Source organism: Macaca thibetana, chromosome 4 (genome assembly GCF_024542745.1).
Source record: "Macaca thibetana thibetana isolate TM-01 chromosome 4, ASM2454274v1, whole genome shotgun sequence".
NCBI classification, from domain to species: domain Eukaryota; kingdom Metazoa; phylum Chordata; class Mammalia; order Primates; family Cercopithecidae; genus Macaca; species Macaca thibetana.
In genome coordinates, this window is record NC_065581.1 from 34,859,988 (window position 1) to 34,883,853 (window position 23,866).

Genomic DNA, 23,866 nt, shown 5'->3' on the forward strand with positions numbered 1-23,866 from the left:
ATGCATGGCCACCCCACACAGGAGGGCTCAGCCTCCACACCCAGGCATCTTTGCGCTTCTCACACCTCTATTGTGATTACTGCCTGATTCAGGCATTTGCTGAGCAGCCTCGGGCAAGTCACTTGGTCTCTCTGACTCTCCATATCCTCCTCTAGAGTGCAGGAATCTTAAGAGTTCCTAGAGTTGCTGTGAGAGTGAAATGTCTTTCACATTTTAAAGATGATGTCCGTAAAGTGTCTGAACACAGTAGATACATAGTAAATAGCAATATTTATGTTTAGCTTACCCAGGAATACATAAGCCCCACATACAGGCACACACACCCCTTCTCTCTCAGGAACACCAGCTCTCATACACATGCGAAGTCACGTGTCACAGGTGTATACACACATGCTCACACATTGGGCACACTCGCATACCTGCACTCATTCTGCAGATCAGGTGGGTTTGGCTGTGAGCTTCTCTGGGTCCCCAGTGGTCCAGTGGCTGCACGTCCCTGTGGGCTCTGGCCACCAGAGGGCAGCATGCTCCCCACCCACCCTCATCACACTCCCTTCTCCCCTGGCCCTGGAGGAGCTGATTCCATGCAGCGTGTCCCCCGCCCTTTGACCGAACTGCACGATCAAGTCTGGGAGAATACAGGAGATAACTCATCATCTTCGATTAGGCACCACTCAGGCTGAGAGGCACCAGAGCACCCCAATGTTATTGAGGCTGGGTCCTGCCGCAGAGTGACCCAGAACCAGGGCGCGCAAAGACCCCTGTCTGGATGTATCTGAAGTGGACACGCCATGATGGCTCCCTAGGGGGCGGGGAGCCTAGGGCTCAGACCCGGGAGCAAGTCATGCTCTACCGCCCTCTATCTATGGGAATTCAAGTGCCTCTACTCACCTCCTCTGAGCCTCCGTTCTCCCATCTGTAAAATGGACCGATCACTGCCCCTCCCCTGCGCGGCTTATCCCTCTCATGTGCGGGCTCAGATGTCACCTGCGCAAGCAGGCCGTCCCTGGCCACTTCACAGTTGCAGTTTCAATTACCCTCGCACTTTCCATTCTTTTTATTGTCTGTTTTGTTTCTTCTGCACATTTCTGTTCTGACATATTGTATCATTCACTCATCTTCTTGATTGTCTGTCTCCCCATTAGAATAAAAACTCCAAGTGCCGCTGGACTCTCTTCACTGCCCTATATCTGCCAAGCTTAGAACCGGGCAAGGCACGGCCTAGGAGCCAAACTGGTGCTTGCTGAGTGACTGAGGGAACCCTGGAGGTTAGAGGTGGTTTCTGGAAATTGCCCAGCCTGGTGTGCGTCAAGACTGGAGGGGTCAGTGCCGTGCTGTGGGCTGGCCAGAGGCCTCGCCACTCCCAGGGATCTCAGGGCCACACCCCAAATCGGCTGTGGCCCCGCCCCTCCAGTCCCCACCCCAGGCCTCCCAACTCCACTCCAGGTGCAGGCCCAACTCCATGTCAAAGGGAGACTCTCGGCCTCAGGCGCCCAGGCTCGGCCCTCCCCGGCTCCTCCTAGAGCCCGCCCGGCCCTGCCCGGCCCGCGTGCTCACTGGTGCACTTCTTGACGTGGCTGCCCTTCTTGAGGGCGTGGCGGCTCAGCTTGCAGTGGAAGTTGTCCTCCCAGAACTCGGCAAACCAGATGTTGCGCCGGTTGTTGTCCAGCGTGCGGCTGGAGAAGTAGCGGTCGAAGCCTGGCAGGGAACCGGGACGTCAGGGCCTCACTGGCCTCCTTCCCACCAGCCCCAGCCCTTCCCGCCTCCCTCAGCATAAGAGATGGTCCAGGCGGAGGGAGAGAGACTGGGAGGAGCGCATCCTCTGATCCAGGAGAAAACAAAATGTGGAGCATTTCATTTCATTCAAAATGAAAAGAGCTGTATTAGGTCCCAGGGGGAGCGTGTGTAATCTACAACTGCTGCCTTTATGGAAGAGAAGCACACCGATGAGGATGTTTCCGCGGCCTTTAACCGCTGCAATGCTAACAGCGGGCTTTGAGAAGGGGCCGCCTGGGAGTCCTGAGATTACAGCACAGAGGCTGGTGGGGCTGCCCAACACTGGGAGCACCTGAAGAGGAGACCAGGTCAGACAAGAAGGGAGGGGACTACCCCGGTCACACAGCAAGACCAGGACTTGGACCTTCTCCCTTCACATCCAGGGCGTCCTCGTCACTGACAGAGGCCACCTCCCTCCTCCACGTGCTCTGCATGGCTCACAGTTCTGCTCTCAGCCTGGGAAACCATGTCCTAGGGTGGGCAGGCTGGCGGTGAACAACCTCTCCTCCTCCCAGACACCCTTCCTGCCATACTGACTGTTCGCGGCACTGTGGACTGAGCTGCTCTGTATGAGCCAGAGGCGTGAAAGCTCAGTGGGGCCCACGTGGAGCTTCCTGCCCATGGAAGCGTCCAAGTGGAAGCAAAATGACTGGCCAGGTGGCAGGAGACGCACTGGCATCGAGGAGGAGATTTGGCCTGCAGTAGGATTTCTCGGCCTTGGCACTGTGGACACTCTGGGTGGGATCATTACTGTGGGGGGGCGTCCTATGCACCGTAGGATGCTGAGCAGCACCCCGACCTCTACCCACTGGATGCCAGCAGCAGCATCCCCCAATTGTGACAACCAAAAATGGCTCCAGAAATTGCCAAATGTCCCCTTGGGGGGCAAAATCATCCCCAGATGAGGACCATTGTTCTAAAAGCTTCTCTAATGTTCCTGAGAGAAAAGGTACTTGTCAGGCAAGTCCTGGATTCCGGTCCCAACTCTGCCACTCGCTGCACTGTGTGTGTCTCAAGCTCTCTGAGCCCTCCGTATCCATCTACTAAATGTGGGGAAGAATGCATCACAGGGTTGTTGGGGAGGCTAAAGGAGATGTCCGTAAGGGTCCTGGCATTGGTAAGCACCATAGCAGTTATTGTTATGTTGTGTTTATTATGGCTGGGGGTGGTGTGGAAATTCTGGCTGTGTGTGTGGTGGGTGGGTGGGGGGGTGTTGGATGTGTGATGGGGTAAGGGATGTGGGGATGGATGAGCCAGGAAGGCATGAGTCTGAGAGGGCCGGGGCTGGGCAGAGGTGGTTCTGGAGCCTGAGTCAGACATGGGGCAGGTATGGATGTGGGGGGACAGATGTGGTCTTTGCAGGGACAGGCATGGGCCTGGGGGAGGCGTAGGCCCAGTGGGGCAGGTTTGGATGACAGGGTAGGCATGGGCCTATGGACAGGTATGGGCCAGGGCTAGAAGGAGTCATGGGCCAGGGAGCTCCCTCTGCCTCAGGATGAAGAGAGGACACTGCTGTGTGACTTTGAGCAAGTCCCTCCCTTCATCAGGCCTCCGTGTCTTGGGAAGTGCCTTGGAGAGGCAGATGTCTGCGGTCCCTCCCAGCTCCATTAATGCTGGATTCTATTGAAGGGAGGGAGGGCAGGGAAGGAGAGGGCCCAGGGAGCCTTCTCCTCATGGTGAAGACTGCCAGGTCCCTGCCCATCAGGCCATTAACGGGAACATCACACCTCACTCTCTGTGAAGTTCTGGCCAGAGAAGTTCGTTCCTCCCCAGGTGACTGTGGGTTCTGCCCTGAGAGGAGGGGATTCAGGGCGAGGCAGGCCCAACCTCAGCACCATCCCAGGGCCCGCCAACCCCAGGCAGTCTCTGCAGGAAAGGCCTGTCCTGTAGCCCTGGCAGGGTGGCTCCCAGCCTCTTCCAGCAGTGGACTCTACACACACCTTCCACCCCAAAATTGTCTGAGAAGAAAGGAGGGAAGGTCTTGAATCTGGATTCAAATTCTGCTGTGTTGCGTGTGGCCTAAAAGACCTCCCAGTCCAGAACCTCAGAACATAAGAGGCTGTGGGCTGTCGGGCGCGGTGGCTCACGCCTATAATCCCAGCACTTCGGGAGGCCAAGGCAGGTGGATCACGAGGTCAGGAGATCAAGACCATCCTGGCTAACATGGTGAAACCCCATCTCTACTAAAAATGCAAAAAATTAGCCAGGCATGGTGGTGGGCGCCTGTAGTCCCAGCTACTCAGGAGGCTGAAGCAAGAGAATGGTGTGAACCCGGGAGGCGGAGCTTGCAGTGAGCTGAGATCGCGTCACTGGACTCCAGCCTGGGCGACAGAGCGAGACTCCGTCTCAAAAAAAAAAAAAAAAAAAAAAAAAAAAAGAGGCTGTTGGCCAAAGAAGAGGAAAGGAGGGATATGGAAAGGGGAGGAGCAGGAGGAGAAGGAAGCCGAGGAGGGACGGCAGGAGGAGCAGTCCAGGTGCCGACCACCTGCACCTGCCCGGCCTTACCTCGTACAGACATCCTCTTGGGGAGGATCGTGACAGCGCCCTCAGCCACCTCCTCCAGGTGCAGTACAGGTGCAATCTTGGAGCCCCAGCTGTCAGAGCCCATCCAGAAGAAATGGCCTGTCTGGTTGGCCCTTCGTGCTGCCTCCAGCACACGCCTGTAGGAACACACGCCAGCCCAGCCCAGCCGTGTCTGTCCACGCAACTGCCCCCACTCCTGGTCACACTTGCTTTGGGCCCACGTCCCTGACCCCCAGAAGCCCCGGGTCCACAACTGTCCCAGCACCCATGCTTTCACCCCAACCCGTGGATTCCCCCTACCCCCTGCCCCTACCTGCCCATAGACCCCTGGCTACTGCCTCATCCAACCTGCCTGTCCCTGGGCCCATGCCCACTGCAGGCCCAGTGTGATTCTCCAGGCCCACATCTGTCCCTGCAACGACCACACCTGTCCCCCCAGATCCACACCCGTCCCACATCTGACTCAGGCCCCAGAACCACCTCTGCCCAGCCCCGGTCCCCTGAGACGCACGCCTTCCTGTCTCATCCATCCCCACATTCCTTGCCCATTCTCACACGCATCCACCATCACACAACGGCCGCCCTCACCCCGCTGCACATGCTGCCTTCTGCCCGCAGCTCCCTCTTCATTCACCGCCCTCTGTGCCAAAATTCCAGGTCCTTCAGAGAGCTGCGCCCCACACCTTGAGTGGGAGTGGGTGATGGAGGGAGATGGGTGTGGAGCCAGCCGCCCAGTGCTCACACACAGCCCAGTCTGCCTGTGATGGTAATATAAATCAAACCAGGGACCCGAGAGCCCAGCCCGGGGCCGAGGAGCCCACAGCAAGCGCTCAGCTGGGACTTCATGGAGGCATGAATTAAGTGGCCCTTCAAAGACATCTCGGAAGGGAAAAACAAGGAGGAATGAGCAGAATTCCCCTAACCCAGCTCCCACGAAGAGAGACTGAGGTAGGGAGGAGGCAAGGAACTTGTTCACAGCCACACAGCAAGTGAGAGGCTGTGAGATACTACAAACTGTCCAGGCCCTTCCGTCGGTGAGGACCAGGGCATAGACTCCAGGGCCTGGGGGTGGCTGCTGGGCCTGTGCAGGAGGCAGCCAGCTGGGGCTGGAGGGCCTGGGCTTCCAGGAAGAAACAAATGTTTCCAGGCCCCAGAGCTTTCACCTGAGCTGGCCTTGTCCATCTCATCCTACCCCATCCTCCTCCATCATCTCCCAACTCCTGAGGCTTTCCAGCCCCACTCACTGGTGTAGCCCCCCCACAGCCTAGGTTACCACTAATGGCATGTAAGGCTGCTCTCAGAACCCACACCCACACCCTATTAATACCCGTCTGCATCCGGCCAGCCTGAGATGGCCAGAGCTCCCAACCATCCAGCCCTGCAGAGTCACCTGGATTTATTTTTACTTCTGTTTGCTTCTGAAAATGCATGTGGATTTCCAGAAATGGCCCCCGCCTCCTACCCCACTTCCCACAGCCTGCTCCGGAAGTCAGTCTAGCTCCCTTCCAGCCCTCCCTTAGGGGCCTCTTTGCTGGGACAAAAGGCCCAGTGCTTTCAGTCCCCCTCCCAGAATGTGGGTCCATCCGAGCGAAGGTGTCCTCAAAAACAGCGGGCCTGGAGTGAGCCGCATAGCTGGGTGGGGTGTGGGAGCCAAGTCTTGCCAGGCTTTGGGATGGGAGTAAGGGGCAGGAATTGGGGAGCACGGCCTGGTGGCTCAGAAGCTTCCCCAGGAGCTGGCTGAGCGGTGGCCATCATAAACGTTCAGAGCCAGAACTCAGGGGACCTGCACGCCTCAAGGGACTGGGTACCACCTCTGTGCAGCTCTGAGGCTGTCAGGATGGGGCTTGAGGGCCTCCCCTCCCTGGTCTTTCGCTGCCTGAGACACCACCATTGCAGCTGGTCCTTTTGGCTTTTGAGGCCGTAATGTTCTTCCAGAAGCCCTCCTCCATCCCTCCAGGGACCCACGAATGGCCTGGGAAGGTATCTGTTGTGCAGCAACTCTGGAGTCCAGGTTAGAAAGTGAGAAACGGCTTGGGAGCACTGGTGAGGAATAGGAGAAGCCGCCTGGGAAGGACGGGCACACAGAGCAGCCTTGGCTGGTCCAGTGAGGGGGAGTCTGAGGGCACAGCAGGCTCTGCCAGCCCAGACCAGATATCTGAGGAGACCTGGCAGGGGCCACATCTGCTCTCACCCTCCTCTCTGAAGGAGAAGTGACCAGCAGGGACTAGAGGGCCCTACCAGATTCTAGGCAGGGCTGTATCTCCCCTCATCCTGGGGCTCCCTGAGGACAGGGCTGTGTCTTCCCTCAGCCTGGACTTTCTGAGCCTAAGCCAAGACTAGAACCAAACACAGCCCAGAGCTCTTCTCTGTACTCTGAGCTCACCACAGAAAGGAGAGAGGGGCTGAGAAGTGGCCCACATTTACTGGGCACCTATTTCATGTCAGACCTTACTCTAAGCCTTTTATGCACATTCCTGCATTGAATTCTCAAATGCTACCAGGCAGGTATCATTAACTCATTTGTGTTTTAGCAGCAGAGGGCCAGAGAGGTTAGAAATTAACCTGAGGTCACACAGCGAGTAGGTGAGAGAACAGCATTAGAACCTAAGTGGTCTGGCCCCAAGCTCACGGCCTCAGCCCTCTGTTAAAGCACCCAGGTAGCCATCCCTAGCAGGTGGAACGGATGCAGGAAATGGAGGGAGGAGGGAAGGGGTGCCCCATAGCAGAAGCCTGCGTGCCAGCCTGTGGGTCTCCCTGCCCATATACACACTCACCCACACCCACCTCTCCGGATCCCAGGGTGGGGTCAGGCTTGCCTGGGAAGGTCTCCAGCTGGACAGGACCTGTGGCTCTGCCCACACCTGCATGGTTCCCGGTGCCCACCGTGCTGCCACCTGCCCTCACCTGATGTCATCCTCATTGGCGAAGATGATGACTGCCCTGGCGTTCGAAGTCTCCAGGAGGCGGCGGATGATCTTGTCAAACTCGCCTGCCTTGGGCTCCCGTGGTATCTTCACCGACTGGGCGATGCACACGCCCCCTGCAGGAGGGGTACCAGTTAGTTGGGGTGGGCAGGGGAACCTGAATCTCCCCACCACTCTCCCAACACACATTCCAGGAGATGGGGGCTGGGTGCTGCCTAGGCTCCCCAGCCTGACTCCCAGCCCTGGGATCCCAGTCTCTGGATATGGGCTGTGCAGTCAGAACAGCTTCAGTACCAATCTTGGCTCCACTTACCAGCTGGTGACCCCGGACATGTCACTTAAGTACTCTGAGCCTCAGTTTCCCCATACAGCAGCTAGAAGCAGCACAGCATCATGCTTAGGAGCTAGACTGCCTGGGTTCAAATCTCAGCTCTGCCACTTACTGCTGTGTGACCTTAGGTCACTTACTGGACCTCTCTGTGATGCACATACATCACCTATAAAGTGGAAATAATGGCATTACCTATTTCATAGAATCGTTATAAAATAAGTGAGGTAATGCATATAAAGACAACATCCGGTACCTAGTGTTTAGTAAATGTTGATTATTTTTATTGTAACCCCCTCATAATGTTTCTTGGAGGGTTAAAGCTGGAAATAGAGCCCACCCTGAGGCGTCAGTCCCTGCTACACCCATATCCACGTGCTTCTCAGGGCTCCTGTCCCTCGGTCCCATGCCCATCACCAGGCCCTTGGTAAGAGCAGCATGCATGGCCACTGGCTGGAACCATCAGAAGAGGGTTAATACTTGATGTTGCCAGGATTCACGACCAGACTGGGTGGCCATCAGAGACCCTGGGAGCACTTTGTCCCAGCCAGTCCCCAGCCCCAGATGTGCCTCTCAAGTGCTGGCAGGGGACAGATGTCATTCATGTGTTTAAATCTCACCCAACCTCATGGTACAGAGCATCTGTGGGCCATGCTTGTGTCAGCCACTGCCTTTGACAGATGAGGAAACTGAAGCTCAGAGAAGTGGCTTACCCAAAGCCACACAGTTACCTGCCCTACTGGAGTCCAGGAACTGGAGACCCCCAGAGAATAAGACCCCAGAAGCCCATGGTGGCAGTCAGTAGAAAAGCATGAGGGATTAATTTTGAAGCCAGTCCCGGTATCTAATGGCGGCTGCCCTCCTCTGGGTCCCATACAATGCCTCAAACCAAACACCTTGGCTGGGCACCCCTGGGCTTCCAAATGACCTGGAGGTCCGGGCTGGGGTCACCTGAGCCTTCTACACAGACTTGCCCCAATACATCAGAAAATTCTGGGTGGAGCTGCCAGGGGCTCAGAGTGCAGGGGACATGACTACCACCAGCCCCACAGGGCAGTGCCAGCACCCAGCTCCACCCACGGAGGGGTCCCTATCCATGGGTAGGGAGATGGCTGCCAGGGAAGGCTACCCAAAGGCAGTGACACTGGGCTGAGTCCTTAGAGGATGCAAGTGGCCAGGCAGTAGGCATTCTGGAGAGAACAGGGTACGCTCTGGAAGGAGTGGCTGCTCTGTGCCAGGCACCCTGCTGGCCTGGGCCCACAGGACACAACACACACATGCATGCACACACACGCACATGTGCACACACACATACACACACACAGCTCCTTAGGGCTCTCCTAAGACACCAAGAAGTCCCAAGTGCTAGAGAAGAGCATGGTTACTAGGAGCTCATGGGGAGGGGGAAGGAGCAAGGGTGCTTGGGCAGGACTGGGGTCCCTGTCAGTCTGGGGTCACAGAGGGAGCCAAGGGAGGCAGCTGCTGGCTGCACCGCTGGCCAGGCTGGCTCTCAGCTCCCAACTAAACCCTCCATATGGTTTCTTTCCACTTAGAAAGTGGGCCAATTGCGACATTTCTCCCCCCATCTGGGGAGACAGATGGACAGAGGAAAAGGCTGGACTGGGAGGAGAGGGAAGGGAAGGATGAGCCACCTGGCTCCAGGAGCGGAGAGGAAGGCAGGAGAAGGGAGTTAATTGCTCTCAAACAGGGAGAAACTGTTAGGTTAAGTCCTATTTCTGAGTGATGCTCCTCTAAGAGGATCCATGTGATGGTCCTGCCTGGCACCTCAGGGCATATCTTGCAAGCTTCATTTTGCTGGTGAAGGAAGGATTAGGTGACCATGGCTCAGTCAGCAGGAGTGTGAGTGAGCCACAAGGTACTTGAGATGCTAATGCAGTCTGAGGAGGGTTTGATATCCTCCCAACTGCAAGAGATTCAGACCAGAGGGGAGTGCGGGGGAAGGGGGTGTGCAGAGCTCCATAATACTAATGAACATTTATGGAGTGTCCAATGCATGGGAAATGCTATTCTGCAAATTTTACATGGATTCACTCATCTGAAGCCAGTGTAATCACCACATCTCCAATTTATAAATGAGGAAATTGAGGCACAGAGAAGTTAAGTAGCTTCTCCAGGATCATGAAGATAGTCAGGGGCAGAGCTGGAGTTTGAACTTGGGCCATCTGGCTCTAGCGGCCACCTTTCAGCCAGTCATGTAATGAAGGGACAGGACTGTGGAGTCGAGGGGGCTTGTGGGCCCATGGGCAGGATGGGGCATGGCACCCATCCTGGGGTGAGTGCCCACTGGTGTCGCTGCCCCCAGGATGAGATACCAAGTACCCGTGGGGTCCCTTTGTTTCACAGCCCTGTTGTCAGCATGTCTGCTCAGGGGAGTGGGTAAAGGAACTGGCTCACAAGTCAGGCCCTCTTCTGGGATGACACAAACTCCTGGCAGTGGCATAATCTCTGCCTCAACTGCTCTCTTGGTGCCTGCTGCAGCCAGGGACGGCCAGAGCGACCTGAGAGGCCTCTGAGCATCCATTGCATGCCTGGTACCATGCGAGGCCCAGTCTCAAATCCTCACACATTAGCCAGTGCTAATAATCCCATCTCACAGATGAGGAAACTGAGGCTCAGATTGTGAAATAGCCTAACCAAGGTCACACAGCCAGTGAGTGGGACTGCAGTCCTGGTCTGTATCCAGAGCCTCCCTCAGGTGGAGAGGCCCCCATTTCCTGCAGCCCCTCCCACTCCTGGACAGTTCCCTTTTCTTGCAAAGCAATGACTTCGCAGCAGCCACTGAGAATAAAGGGGCAGTGTTTCACGAGCCAGAGCCTCTTCTGCAGCCTCTGTTTAGGTGGGTTCGTGTACATGTGTGCACACATGTGTCCACACAGTCACAGAATGCACGCACTGGCACAGATCAACGTCCACCATCACCACGGCCCACCCTGTGCATTCCAGGCCACGCTGCTACAGACCCAAAGTCACACCAAGCCCACCAGCCCAGCCCCTGGGCCACATGGCTAACACTCCCGCAGATGCCTGTTTCAAACCTCTCCCCCAAGGAAGGGGATGCCTCCTCACCCTGTGCCCTTCCCCCAGCCTCTCTCATTGAATAAAATAAGAATCCATGGGTCCATACTGAGAGTAGATTTAGTCAAATTAAAGCCCACAAAGCCCTCAGGGAACAAGCCCACTCCGTATCTCAGGGCAGAGACTGGGGCCCTCTACTCCTCAGGCTCCAGGCATAGGACCATATGGGGAGGGGGACACAGATGAAGAAGGCTGGGTGTCCCCATGGCCTCCTTGGCTCTCCCAGGTTCCCCTTGGCAAGCCCCTGCCCAGCCTCCTGCCAGGACCCCAGCAGCCCAGGCTTCTGACAAACACCCGACTGCCACTTGCCAGCTGCAAGCTCTGCCATCCCGGCCAAGCTGGTGCCTCTGCTCGCCGGCCAGGGGCAGGAAGCCACAGCCACTTGCCAAGAAAATCTGAGCATATCAAGTCTGTAGGGACCTTGGAGACCTCCTGGCCCGAGCTGGATGGAGAGTGAGGAGATGGAGGCCAGAGAGGCCTTGCCCAGGGGCACACAGTAGCAGGGGCAGAGCCACCTCCAGACGAGGCTCTCACCACTGCACTGGGAAGTTTGGGATCCAGGCCAGCCCCTGACTGCTTTCCAGCAGGAACCGCTGTCTCTCCCAGCTCTGTGCCTCCTCCCCAGCCCGCCCAGGCTCCACACCTCCTCTTCTCCCTGGGCTGTCCCACCCATCAAAACTGACTTATGCTTGGCCCCATCCCTCGGGGCCCGCCTTTACTACAAGGCAGCTGGACACCTGATCAAGGCGTGTCCATCGGAACCCTCTGCAGAACCACATGGCAGCATCTAGTAAAGCTGAACACGCTGGCTGCCTCCAGGCCAGTGCTTCCCCATCCACACTCGTCCCCAGGGAAACCCCCGCATGTGGGCATAGGAGACCCACACAAAGTCGCGCAACACAGCACTCCTGAAACTGCAAAAAAATGGGAATAACCTAAATGTTTTATAACAGAAGAATGAATAAACTGTGGTGTGTTTGCCCAATGGGCTATTATGGAGTTAAGATGAATAAGAGTTCTCATGTGTCAGCATGATAAATCCTGAAATCATAAAACTGATGGACAAAAGCAAGTTGCAGCAGAATCTGTCCCATTTATGTAAAATCTAAAGACCACATATAATATTTATGAAGACACATATATATTTGCTCTACATATATGAGAAAAGGCTGCATGAGGGCAAAAGACTTTGTCCATTGTCTTCATCACACTCTGCCCGGTGCCTAGAACACTGTCTGGCACACAGTAGGTGCTCCAAAATATTTGTTGAGTGACTAAACAAGGACAGGAAGGGAACCTGCCACCTTTCAGAATCATGGTTACCTGGAGGGAGAAGAGAGGAACAGGACTGAAGAAGGTTCCGACTCAATCCACATTTTATTTCTTTAAAAAATAATCAGGATCAAGCAGATGTGGCAACATGGGACTACTCAGCAAATCTGGGCCACAGAACCCCGGCTGGACAAAACTTTTAGACATGGGTGACAGCAAGGGCGCTGCGGTCCTCATGTGGGGTCGCCTGACAGAGAACACAGCAGGGCACACCGGAGTCTCCCTGTGTTCATCTGTGAAATGGGCTGCAAGGCCGCAGCTGGCCCAAGGGCTTCCACAGGGAGGCTGCCTGCCTTCCTCCACCTTCCTCCACGCCCGCCTGCCTGGGGCTGCCTGCCTCTCTCCTCCCAGCCATGTGGTTCCTGAAATCCCATCTTCCCGTGAGAGCAGGCTCTCACCTGGCCAGCCCTCCGGTGGTGTGAGCTGGAACCCTCACCACCCCAGGCTTCAGGCATCCCCACGTGAACATGAAATAGAGACTTTGTGGGTGAAACTTGGTATCAGTTTCCTGTCATATTTTTCAGTCTCTCCGTCCTTTCCATCTGTGGTCTGGTGACCTTTCCTGGTGGTCTCCAGGCCCAGCTGACATATCTGTGTCAATGTCCACCTCCAGCTGTACTTCCCAAGGTCAGGGTCAGGTCTGTGTCCTTTCTTCCTTTCTTCCTCTCTTCCTTCCTTCTTTCCCATCTTCCTTCCTCTCTCCCATCTTCCTTTCTCTCTCCCTTTCTCCTTCCTTCACTCCCTCCCTCCCTTACTCTCTCCCTTCTTCCTTCCTCTCTCCCTTTCTCCTTCCTTCACTCCCTCCCTCCCTTCCTCTCTCCCTCCCTCCCTCCCTTTCTTCCTCCCTCCCTCCCTTTCTTCCTCCCTCCCTCTGTCCCTTCCTCCCTTCCTTCCTCTCTCCCTCCTTTCCTCCCTCCCTTTCTTCCTCCCTTCATCCCTTCCTCCCTCCCTTCCTCCCTCCCTTCCTCCCTCCCTTCCTCCCTCCCTTCCTCCCTCCCTTCCTCCCTCCCTTCCTCCCTCCCTTCCTCCTTCCTTCCAGTGCCCTGCTCAGTTCCTGGCACAGTCGGTCCCTAAGAAACGATATTGAGTAAGACTCCTTCCTCAGGAGCTCTCAGTCTCGCTGGGGAAGCAAAACCAGAAGGAAGAGCCATCACCCTGAGCAGAAGCGCAAGGGGACAGTGCTCCGGGTCAGCCTGAGCAGGCAGGTGGCAGAGGAAGGGCCCCCTGGAGCCACACCCCCACTGCACGACCCCTAAGCACCATTCTTCAGCAGCCCACATTTATTGAGCATCTGCAGGCACATCTTCAGGGAAGTACAGGCCCCTCACATCACCTGCCTGCCTGCTGCCACCACTTTCCCTTCGTGGAGCCCACAGATGTGTACTGAGTGTCTCCTATATGCTGGGCATGGTGTGAGACACTGGGATGCAGCCCTGCAGAGGACAGAGCCCTGACGCCATGCAGCTTGCGTCCCAGGGTGGGAAGGAACCGTAAACATCCTGGAATCGGTGCAGAGGACAGCAGCAGCATGACGTGCTGGATGGAGACAGGGGGCTGCATCCCCTCAGTCCACCTGGATTCGCCCTGGAGAACAGGGAGGCTTAGGCTGGGCCATGCAACTGGAGAGGCAGAGGCTGGATCTGAACTCAGGTCTGACTGTTCTCTAGGAGCTGCTGCCTTGCCTGAGACCCCAGGAATTGAGAACACTTTGGAACTTGTAAATCCCACTTACCTTCAAGTGAGGTGGGATGTGCTGCTAAATGAATTCACACTTCTGTCCTGCACCACCTGGGATTGTCCGAGCCTGAGGTGAGCTTAGGTTTACAGGAGGTCTGACCGTGGCAGGACCCTCTGAGCCCCCACTGTGCCCGGGACGCTCTCCTTGCAGCCCTTCCCCATCCTCCCTGGCATGGCTCTCCCCACCCCACCTGTCTCAAAAAGTCCTCCCGTCATCCTGCAAGGCCACCCCTCAAACAGCCTCCAGATCCCCTGCCTTCAAGGACCCACCCCTGCCCGCCACTTGTGGGATGTGCCCACTGGTGCAGCCAGCCTGGGCGGGCTGAAAAGAAAAGGCCTCCCGTGAGAGGAGCTGGCTTGTGCCCCCCCACTCCCTGCTGTGGGGAGACAGTCAGGGGTCCCCCAGGCTATCACGGTGGACGCTCGGCTCCAGACAAGGAAGGAGAAAAATCCTCCTCCAGAGCCCTGAGCCAGCTCCCTCTGGTCTCCAGGCCTGGCCTCTCGGGGCCCAGCCAGCCGGCCCTGAGGCCAGCAGAGACATATGCACATCCTCGCTTTCTCTTTTCCTTAAAAAAATTTTTTTTTTTAATTTAAAAAGAGAGGAAAACAATGAAAAGATAAACCCTAGGAATTCAAGTGGAAAAATCTACATTATGGCAAAATGTGAAGGCAGCAATTTCCAGCGGGGTAGGGGGTAGGGAGTTACACACAGGGACGGGGGCAGGAGAGCAGGTCCCCCTGGTTCCCGTAGGGGAGGACAGAGGGGAGGACAGAGGCTGGAAGCTACCCCTGGACCCTCATGGGCGTACACACACACACACACACACACACACACACACACACACCCCTCCTTCCTTCTGACTCCCAAAGCCAGGCCCTTCCCCAAACCAGCTCTCAGGAAGGGGACCAGAAATAGCTGCTCAGAGGGCTTGGTGGCTGGTGACTGCTACTTTTGTTTTCAGCTGGGAGCAAAGCCTGAATGTAAATAATGGAGCCCAGGCAGCAGTTCTATGGCCAGAGGGGGTTTCAAGGTAAGAAGGACACCAGGCCCCAGCAAAGGCCCTCCCCATGCGGCTGCTGGCGAGTGAGCTGGGTGCGAGACACACGAGGACTGGGCTGGCTCCGGCTGGGTCTGGGACTGTACAGAGGGCCAGGCCTGGTTCCCGTCACCTGTCACCCCCACCTGTCTGCTCCTGCTTGTGACCCCGCTCCCCAGCTCATCAGTCTCCAGCCGCCCAACACACTCCCAGCTTTACAACCCTTGGTGGCCCCCTGTGTGTGTGTGTGTGTGTGTGTGTGTGACCCTAAGCGCCTGCATCTCCTCCCAGGAGGGTCTCCCTGATGTACCCAGTGAACTTGGGTTTACTGCAACATCCAGGACCACCCCAGTCCCCACCAGGATCCACCCATCTGGCCACATCTGTGCCCCCAACAGGCCTCTGCACATGTTGCTCCCTCAGCCAGGAGCGCCCCCACCTCAGCTGCTCAGCCACCCTCTGGCTCCCTACCCAGTTCTTCCCTGGCTGGGCTGCATTTATCTTCCTGGGGCCTGTCTTTCTGCTTGGGGCCTTACGGAGCCCAGGACCTGTGCAGGGCCTGCCCAGGACAGCGGTAATCCACATTTGCTGGACGAATGGAGAACTGAGTTCCTGACTGACAGGTTTTTGAGGGGACAGCTTGGCAGGAGCTGCCAGCATGGGCGTGAGGGCAGAGGCTCTGTAAGAGTTGGAGGTGGGCACCTGCACCTGTTTACATGCTCCCATCCCCTCGGTGACCTCCCCTCTGGGCTGCCACCTCCTTACATGCTCAGGCACTGGACACCCCATTTGAGCCTGGCATCTACTTTGCTCTGGTCCACAGTGATACTCCGTGCTCAGCGTCCACACGCGTGGGGTGGGTACCCACATGCACCTGGACGTCTCCCTCTGTCCTGCCTTCTGCTGGGATTTTACTTTCTCCACCAAGACATCAATTCCTTACCGTGAGTGCTTGGGAAATCAGCCTGCAAAGGATGAGCAAGTGAAGAAAACTGCATGCTGGCTATGCAAAGGGACCGGGTCACAAGAGCCCTGCCTGAAGACAGGTGACAGTTGATGGTTTAAACTTCACCTGATAGGGCTAGTGTGAGGGCCCAGTGTAGTGGTGTTTGTGCAGGTCTGCCCCCAGGAGTCAACGCCTCTGGGGAGGGAGCAAGGCCTAGGGGGGTGGGGCTGCTGAGGCAGGACGGCAGGAGCTCGGAGGACAGGGGCCCCATCACTCAGTCAGGCCAGGACCCAGGACCCAGGGCTGGAGAGGTCCACAGAGGCGGGGACCAGGGCACCAGGATTGTCCAAGGCAGCACACACATCCTTTCCCTCCTGAAGGCTCTCAACAGCCCCACCACACCCCAGCCACACACACACACGGCAATGCACCACCACAAGCTCACAAAGTCTCACGGTCACACACACTCACCAGGGACACAGCTCCCATCACACTTATGGACCCAGTAAGAACCTCGTACAGCCTCACAGCCACAAAGACGGGCACAGGGCCACATGCACACACTGACACAGTCACAGATCCCATAGTCCCACAGCCACACAGGCTCACCCAGTCACCACATAGCCTCGCACAAACACACACACCACACCCAATCCCATCACATCCTCCACATACACACCCACAAACCTGGGCACACAAGTCATGTAAATCCCCAACCTGACACATTTGCACCCAATTATAACTTCAGACAACCCCTAGCCACACACAGACACACACCTACACATCACCACACAGATACACACCACATACATCACCACACAGATACACACTACACACTCACATCACCACACAGATACACACCACACACACATCACCACAGAGATACACACCACACACACACATCACCACAGAGATACACACCACACACACACATCACCACAGAGATACACACCACACACACATCACCACAGAGATACACACCACACACACATCACCATAGAGATACACACCATACACACATCACCACAGAGATACACACCACACACACATCACCACAGAGATACACACCACACACACACATCACACAGATACACACCACACACACACATCACCACAGATACACACCACACACACATCACCACAGAGATACACACCACACACACACATCACCACAGATACACACCACACACACACATCACCACAGAGATACACACCACACACACACATCACCACAGAGATACACACCACACACACACATCACACAGATACACACCACACACACATCACCATAGAGATACACACCACACACACACATCACCACAGAGATACACACCATACACACATCACCACAGAGATACACACCACACACACATCACCACAGAGATACACACCACACACACACATCACACAGATACACACCACACACACACATCACCACAGATACACACCACACACACATCACCATAGAGATACACACCACACACACACATCACCACAGAGATACACACCACACACACATCACCACAGAGATACACACCACACACACATCACACAGATACACACCACACACACATCACCACAGAGATACACACCACACACACATCACAGAGATACACACCATAAACACACACACATCACACAGATAAACACCACACACACATCACCACAGATACACACCACACACACACATCACACAGATACACACCACACACACACATCACCACAGATACACACCACACACACATCACACAGATATACACCACACACACACATCCCCACACAGATATACACCACACACACACCACAGAGATACACACCATAAACACACACACATCACACAGATACACACCACACACACATCACCACAGAGATACACACCACACACACATCACACAGATACACACCACACACACATCACCACAGAGATACACACCACACACACACATCACACAAGATACACACCACACACACATCACCACAGAGATACACACTACACACACACATCACACAGATACACACCACACACACACATCACCACACAGATACACACCACATACACATCACACAGATATACACCACACACACACATCCCCACACAGATATACACCACACACACACCACAGAGATACACACCATAAACACACACACATCACACAGATACACACCACACACACATCACCACAGATACACACCACACACACATCACACAGATACACACCACACACACATCACCACAGAGATACACACCACACACACACACATCACCACAGATACACACCACACACACACATCACCACAGATACACACCACAAACACACATCACCACACAGATACACACCACACACACATCACACAGATATCACCAAACACATACATTACCACACAGATATACACCACACACACACCACAGAGATACACACCATAAACACACACACATCACACAGATACACACCACACACACACATCACCACAGAGATACACACCACACACACACATCACCACAGACAACCACACACACACATCACACAGATAAACACCACACACACACATCACCACAGAGATACACACCACACACACACATCACACAGATACACACCACACACACATCACCACAAAGATACACACCACAAACACACATCACCACAGAGATACACACCACACACACATCACCACAGAGATACACACCACACATACACATCACACAGATACACACCACACACATATCACCACAGAGATACACACCACACACACACATCACCACACAGATACACACCACACACACATCGCCACAGAGATACACACCACACACACACATCACACAGACAAACACCACACAGACACATCACCACACAGATACACACCACACACACACATCACACAGATAAAGACCACACAGACACACATCACCACACAGATACTCCCCACACACACACTACAGGGATACACACCACAAACACACACACATCACCATACAGATACACACCACACACACATCACCAAGAGATACACATCACACACACACATCACACAGATAAACACCACACAAACAAACCACACAGATACACACCACACACACACACAGATCACCACAGAGATACACACCACAAACACACACATCACCACACAGATACACACCACACACACCATCACCAAATACACACCACACAGCCCTACACATCACTACACTACACTACACACCACACACAGATACACACATCACCACACAGATACACACCACACACACACCTATACATCACCATACAGATACACACCACACACACACACCATCACCACACACCACACAGATATACACCACACACACACATCACCACACAGATACACACCACACAAACACCCATACATCGCCACACACACACCATACACCACACAGATACACACCACACACACATATCACCACACAGATATACATCACAGACACACACACACATCACCACAGATACACACCACTACACACCCACACATCACCACACAAATACACACCACACACACCCACAATAACCACATACCACCACACAGATACAAACCCACAAATCACCACACAGATACACACCCCACACAGACACATACCCACACATCACCACACAGATACATACCACACACACACATTGCCACACAGATAGGCATACACCCACATCACCACACAGCTACATACCACACACACACACCACCACATATCGCCACACAGATACATACCACACACACCCCCCCCCACATCACCACACAGACACACACACACACACATCATCAGATACACACCACACACATGTCACCACACACACCCATACATCAGCAGATACACATCACACACACGTCACCACACAGATACATACCACACACAGACACACACCCACACTTCACCAGATTCACACCCCCACGCATCACCACACAGATACACCACACATCACTCCACACAGATACACATACCACACAGATACACACACATCACTACACACCACACAGACACACCCACACATCACTCCCCACAGATACACACACAGTCACATACACACCACAGACACACACACCATCATACCACATGCAGAAACATCCACACGTCACCATACACAGTCAGATACGCACCACACACAGATACACATAACCCCACACAGAGTCACAGATACACCACACACAGACACAGGTCACCCTGGACAGTCACATACAACAACCCTGCCTGACCCGGCCAACCCTGCTCCACCAAGCACAAGCAGGCAGTGCCCACCACGACGCGTCTGCACCCCCACCCTCACACCGCCTGGCGGCTCTCACACGGTCACCGCACGTGCACAAAGCACCCCTCCAGCCCATCTCTTCTTAACTGAGAAAGGCCTCCTTGCTAAGTCTCCCCAGTGAATGCCCCAATTAGCCTCAATCCTTTCCCAGAAAGGCCCTGCGAGGCCCTAGCATGCACCAGGGCCTGGCAGAAGCTCACATCCCTCACGTCGTTTGGGGGCCCAGCCACACTTCAGCACAATTAGCACCTCCTCCCTTGGCCTGGTCCTCACTGGCTGAGGTGACCATGGAGGGGCCTGTGGTCCAGCAATTGGACGGAGGGGACAGCACGGCTATTCATGGAGCAGCTCTGTGGCCGGCACATTGAGGCAAAGCCGTCCTTTTGCCTCTGAAACCCCACCCTATGCCACCAGGCTCTCCATTCCCGCCTGTCCCTGCCCCTGCTGGGAGAACGGGGCTGGATCTTGGGATGCAGGGGCACCAACGGGGCAGAAGAAGGGGACACAGACATACGAGAGCTGGACTGGTGTGACATGAGGAGGCAGAGTCTGGGCACAGACAGGGCCATGTCCCATCTCAACCACCTACTGCTTCACGATGAAAGCCACGTTGCCCCCTCTCCAACCCTCCATTTCCCCTTCTGTGAAATGGTATGGTATGAACTCCGTCCCCCAGACACAGCAGGGTTACAGTGAGGACTAGAGCGGATCACCTGTGGACAGGCTTAGCCCCTAGGGGATATTTTGGGGTGTGGAGGAGGATGCAGGCCTTGGAGGACCTGCCAGGGCAGCTGTGGGGCTCAACATCTCAGAGCTGTGCCCTGCCGTCCCCCCGACAGGAGGCCGCTGGGCAGCGCAGGCGGTGTGGCTCAGAGCTGCATTATTCATGGCGCTAGGCTCTGAGCAGAGGGAAATTTGCTGAGTGATCGACTTAATGTCTTAACACAAACCCACTTAGGCAAAACACCTCTGAAGCAAGAAAGGCAGAAAAATAATAGAAAAGGGAAGCCATGGTGTTTGGAGGCAGATGGTGGCAGGAGGGGCCTGGATGGGGCAGGAGGGGCCTGGATGAGGCAGGACACGAAGAGATGGCTGGTTCGTGGCCGCCACCCAAAGCCCTCCAGAGGCCCCTACCCCAGGTCTGCTGTCCCCACCCTCAGTGGCTGTGCCCAGCATTCACTGATGAGCGAATCCCACCCATTTCTTGGGTTCAGTTCATGAAGGGAAGGGAGTCTGCCCAAGGCTCACACAGCAGTGGGAGGCCAACCGGGAGCCAGACTCGAGACTGCTAGTGTGGGTCAGGGTCCCTGCCGAGGTCATGTCCTGGTCCAACCCGTGGGCAGTGCGGTGGGGCTGTGGCGAACAGGGCCCTCAGCCTGACTGCACGGCTCTGTGCCCGCCTCAGGCCACGGTCAAGGCCGGGACACCGTGGAGTGTGGCTGAGGATACTGGAGGAGCCACTCACAGGACAAGACCCCCAAGTTTCTTCCCATCTTCCCCAACTCCAGTGACACTCTGGTGGAGGAGGTCACATCTCACCTTCCAGTCGTCTCCTCCGCCTCACTTCACCTCTACCACAGCAGGACCACTTTCTCCAACTCAGCCAGAACGTTCCCCCCTAGAGCCTTTCCCAGTGCTGGTCCCTCTGCCAGAAATGCCCTTCCCACGTCTCTATCTGCTCAGCTCCCTCCAGCCTAGGGCCCCACTTCTCTGCCTCTTCCCACATGAAATATCCCAGCCCCTTGCCACAGTGGGAGCTCATCGCGCCCGCCTGCTCCTCTCCACTGCCACTTGCCATCCTCCACTTTGTGCTGTGGTCAGTTTTGGAACTGGCCTGCTTCAGGTTCAAATCCCAGCTCTGCCACTTCTCAGCTGTGTGACTTTGGACAAGTTCCTTAATCTCTCTGAGCCTTGTCTCCACATAACAAAGTGTGAAGAATAAGCAAGTTAATATACATAAGGTACTTAGAACAGTTCCTGGCACATTGGTGCTCAGGAAGTGTTTATTATTATTATACTATTATTGTTGGTTTCCTCCATCAGCCCATGAGCCCCTTCAAGGGCAGACTGTGTCTTTCCCGTTTCTAACCGCCCAGTTTCCAGCAGAGTGTAGGATGCTCAACCGACGATAGTTGAAATGAACCTAGTTTCCAACAATGTTGTCTCCCCAGTCTGTTCACCCCAGATACCCTGGGAATGGGAGCCAGCACTGGGCTGGTGGCAGAGACCCTGTGTTGGGGCAGAGAGAGGCATGGGGAAGATGACCTCGAGGCACAGTCAGGCCAGCAGTAGGGCCTGGCCAGGGTTAGAGGCCAGCAGCTGGGCATGTGGTTTGGCCAGAGAAGAACAGACAGTGCAGGCTGGGATGAAATATTTAGGAGCCCACATCCCTTGGAAGTGGAAACTGACAAGCAAAATGAAATGCTGAGATGTAATTACCCAGGCAGGCCAAGCATGCCTCCCTGCCAGCAGCAGGCTCGGCGCCCCCTCCCACCCACCCACTGCCACAAGTAGGCATTGGGTAATGAAGTCCCCCTGGACCCTTCTCCTGAGCTAGCCCTTGCCCCTCCTCTTCAGGCCAGGCCAGGAGGGAGGGGTGGCAAAGAGCCCGGCTCTGGCTCCTGCAGGCCACTCCTTTTGGTGGCAGAATAGCAAGAAATACAGAAAACCGGGGGGCTGGGTCAAGCCCCAGCACTGGATATAACCAGATGATCCCTTCACTCCACCAAGCTTCTTCAGCTGGAAAATGGGGCTGCTGGTCCACGCCAGGGAGGGGGGACCAAGAAGGTGGACGTGTCAGCTGGCCTTGGTGGAGGGACTGGTGAGAGGATGCCTTCCCGAAGTGAGCACGGCAGCAGGGACCAGCCTCACCCAGGGCAGCAGGAGAAGCCTTCTTGAGACACTGGGCTGTGAGGACTCAGGTTGGCAAAGCTGATGGGCAGATGCTGGGGGCTGGGGCCCAGATGTGAGCCCTGAGCTGAAGAAGTCCTCACCCCAAAAAACTCCCCCAGGCTCTCAGCACTGTTGGGAAAAGGCTTGGAGCCTCAAAGCTTGGGGGCCTGCTTGGCCAGATGGGGGTCATGGGGGATGGGAGACAGGAACCACATAGGGAGGGAAAAGGGATTCCAGGCCTGGATCCTGGGAGCAGCCTTGAGTAGGGTCAGGAGAGCCTTGGGGAGCAAGGGCAGGAGGCAGGGGCTCTTCCTGTATGCTGTAGTTGGAGCTGGGGGAGGGGTGGGTAGCGTCTGCAAGTTTTTCTCAACAGACATTTGGGGTGGGACAACTTTTCACAGTGTGGGACTGTCCCATGTTACAGTACAAGGGACTAGACACTCAAGTCATTGTGATAATCCAAAGTGCCCCACATATTTCCCCACATGTCCCACATGTCCCCGGGGGTAGGGTAGGGTGCAGCTGCCCAGACTTGAAAGCTCGTTTCTGATCTAAACCAGAGAGGGGCCAGGATTTGCCCGAGGCTGACCAGCACGTGCTGTGCTCACACATTCTGCCCAGGCCCCTCTCAGGCTGGCTTAGGAGCCCCAGATGTCCCTGGCGCAGTGTCCCTGGCGCAGGTCCACCCATACCTCATCCCTCAGGCCCTAATTCATGGCGCACCCCCACTTCTGTCGACACCGTCCTTCCAGACCACAGCCCCACACCTGCCACACAAACCTCAGGCTGCCCAGCCTGGCCCTTACAACTTTCCACCGAAACTCTAGTCCCACCCGGTCACTCCCATCCCTCACACCTTCAGTGGCTCTCACCTCCCTCAGGACCAAGTCCAGTCCTCAGCCTGTCCTGAAGGGCTCTGCAGGACTGACTTCATCCACTCCCAGCCTCCTCTCCCACCCCCACCTCTAACAGCATCTGCAGTTTCCAACATACGTCGGAGCCTTTAGACAGACTCTTTGCTCTGC

The 23,866-nt window shown here is 55.5% G+C and overlaps 1 protein-coding gene across 6 annotated transcripts in view; it reads right to left on the reverse strand.

The window, feature by feature from the left end:
* The window catches only part of GRM4 (glutamate metabotropic receptor 4), a 127,268-nt gene that overhangs the window by 31,456 nt on the left and 71,946 nt on the right, over window positions 1–23,866 (reverse strand). For all 6 annotated transcript variants that reach the window (XM_050787586.1, XM_050787588.1, XM_050787589.1 and 3 more), the window contains 3 exons: window positions 7,204–7,339; window positions 4,282–4,436; window positions 1,558–1,698 (listed from right to left, as the gene is read on the reverse strand). In XM_050787586.1, the coding sequence (XP_050643543.1) occupies window positions 1,558–1,698; window positions 4,282–4,436; window positions 7,204–7,339 (432 nt within the window). The remainder of the gene's footprint in view (window positions 1–1,557; window positions 1,699–4,281; window positions 4,437–7,203; window positions 7,340–23,866) is intronic.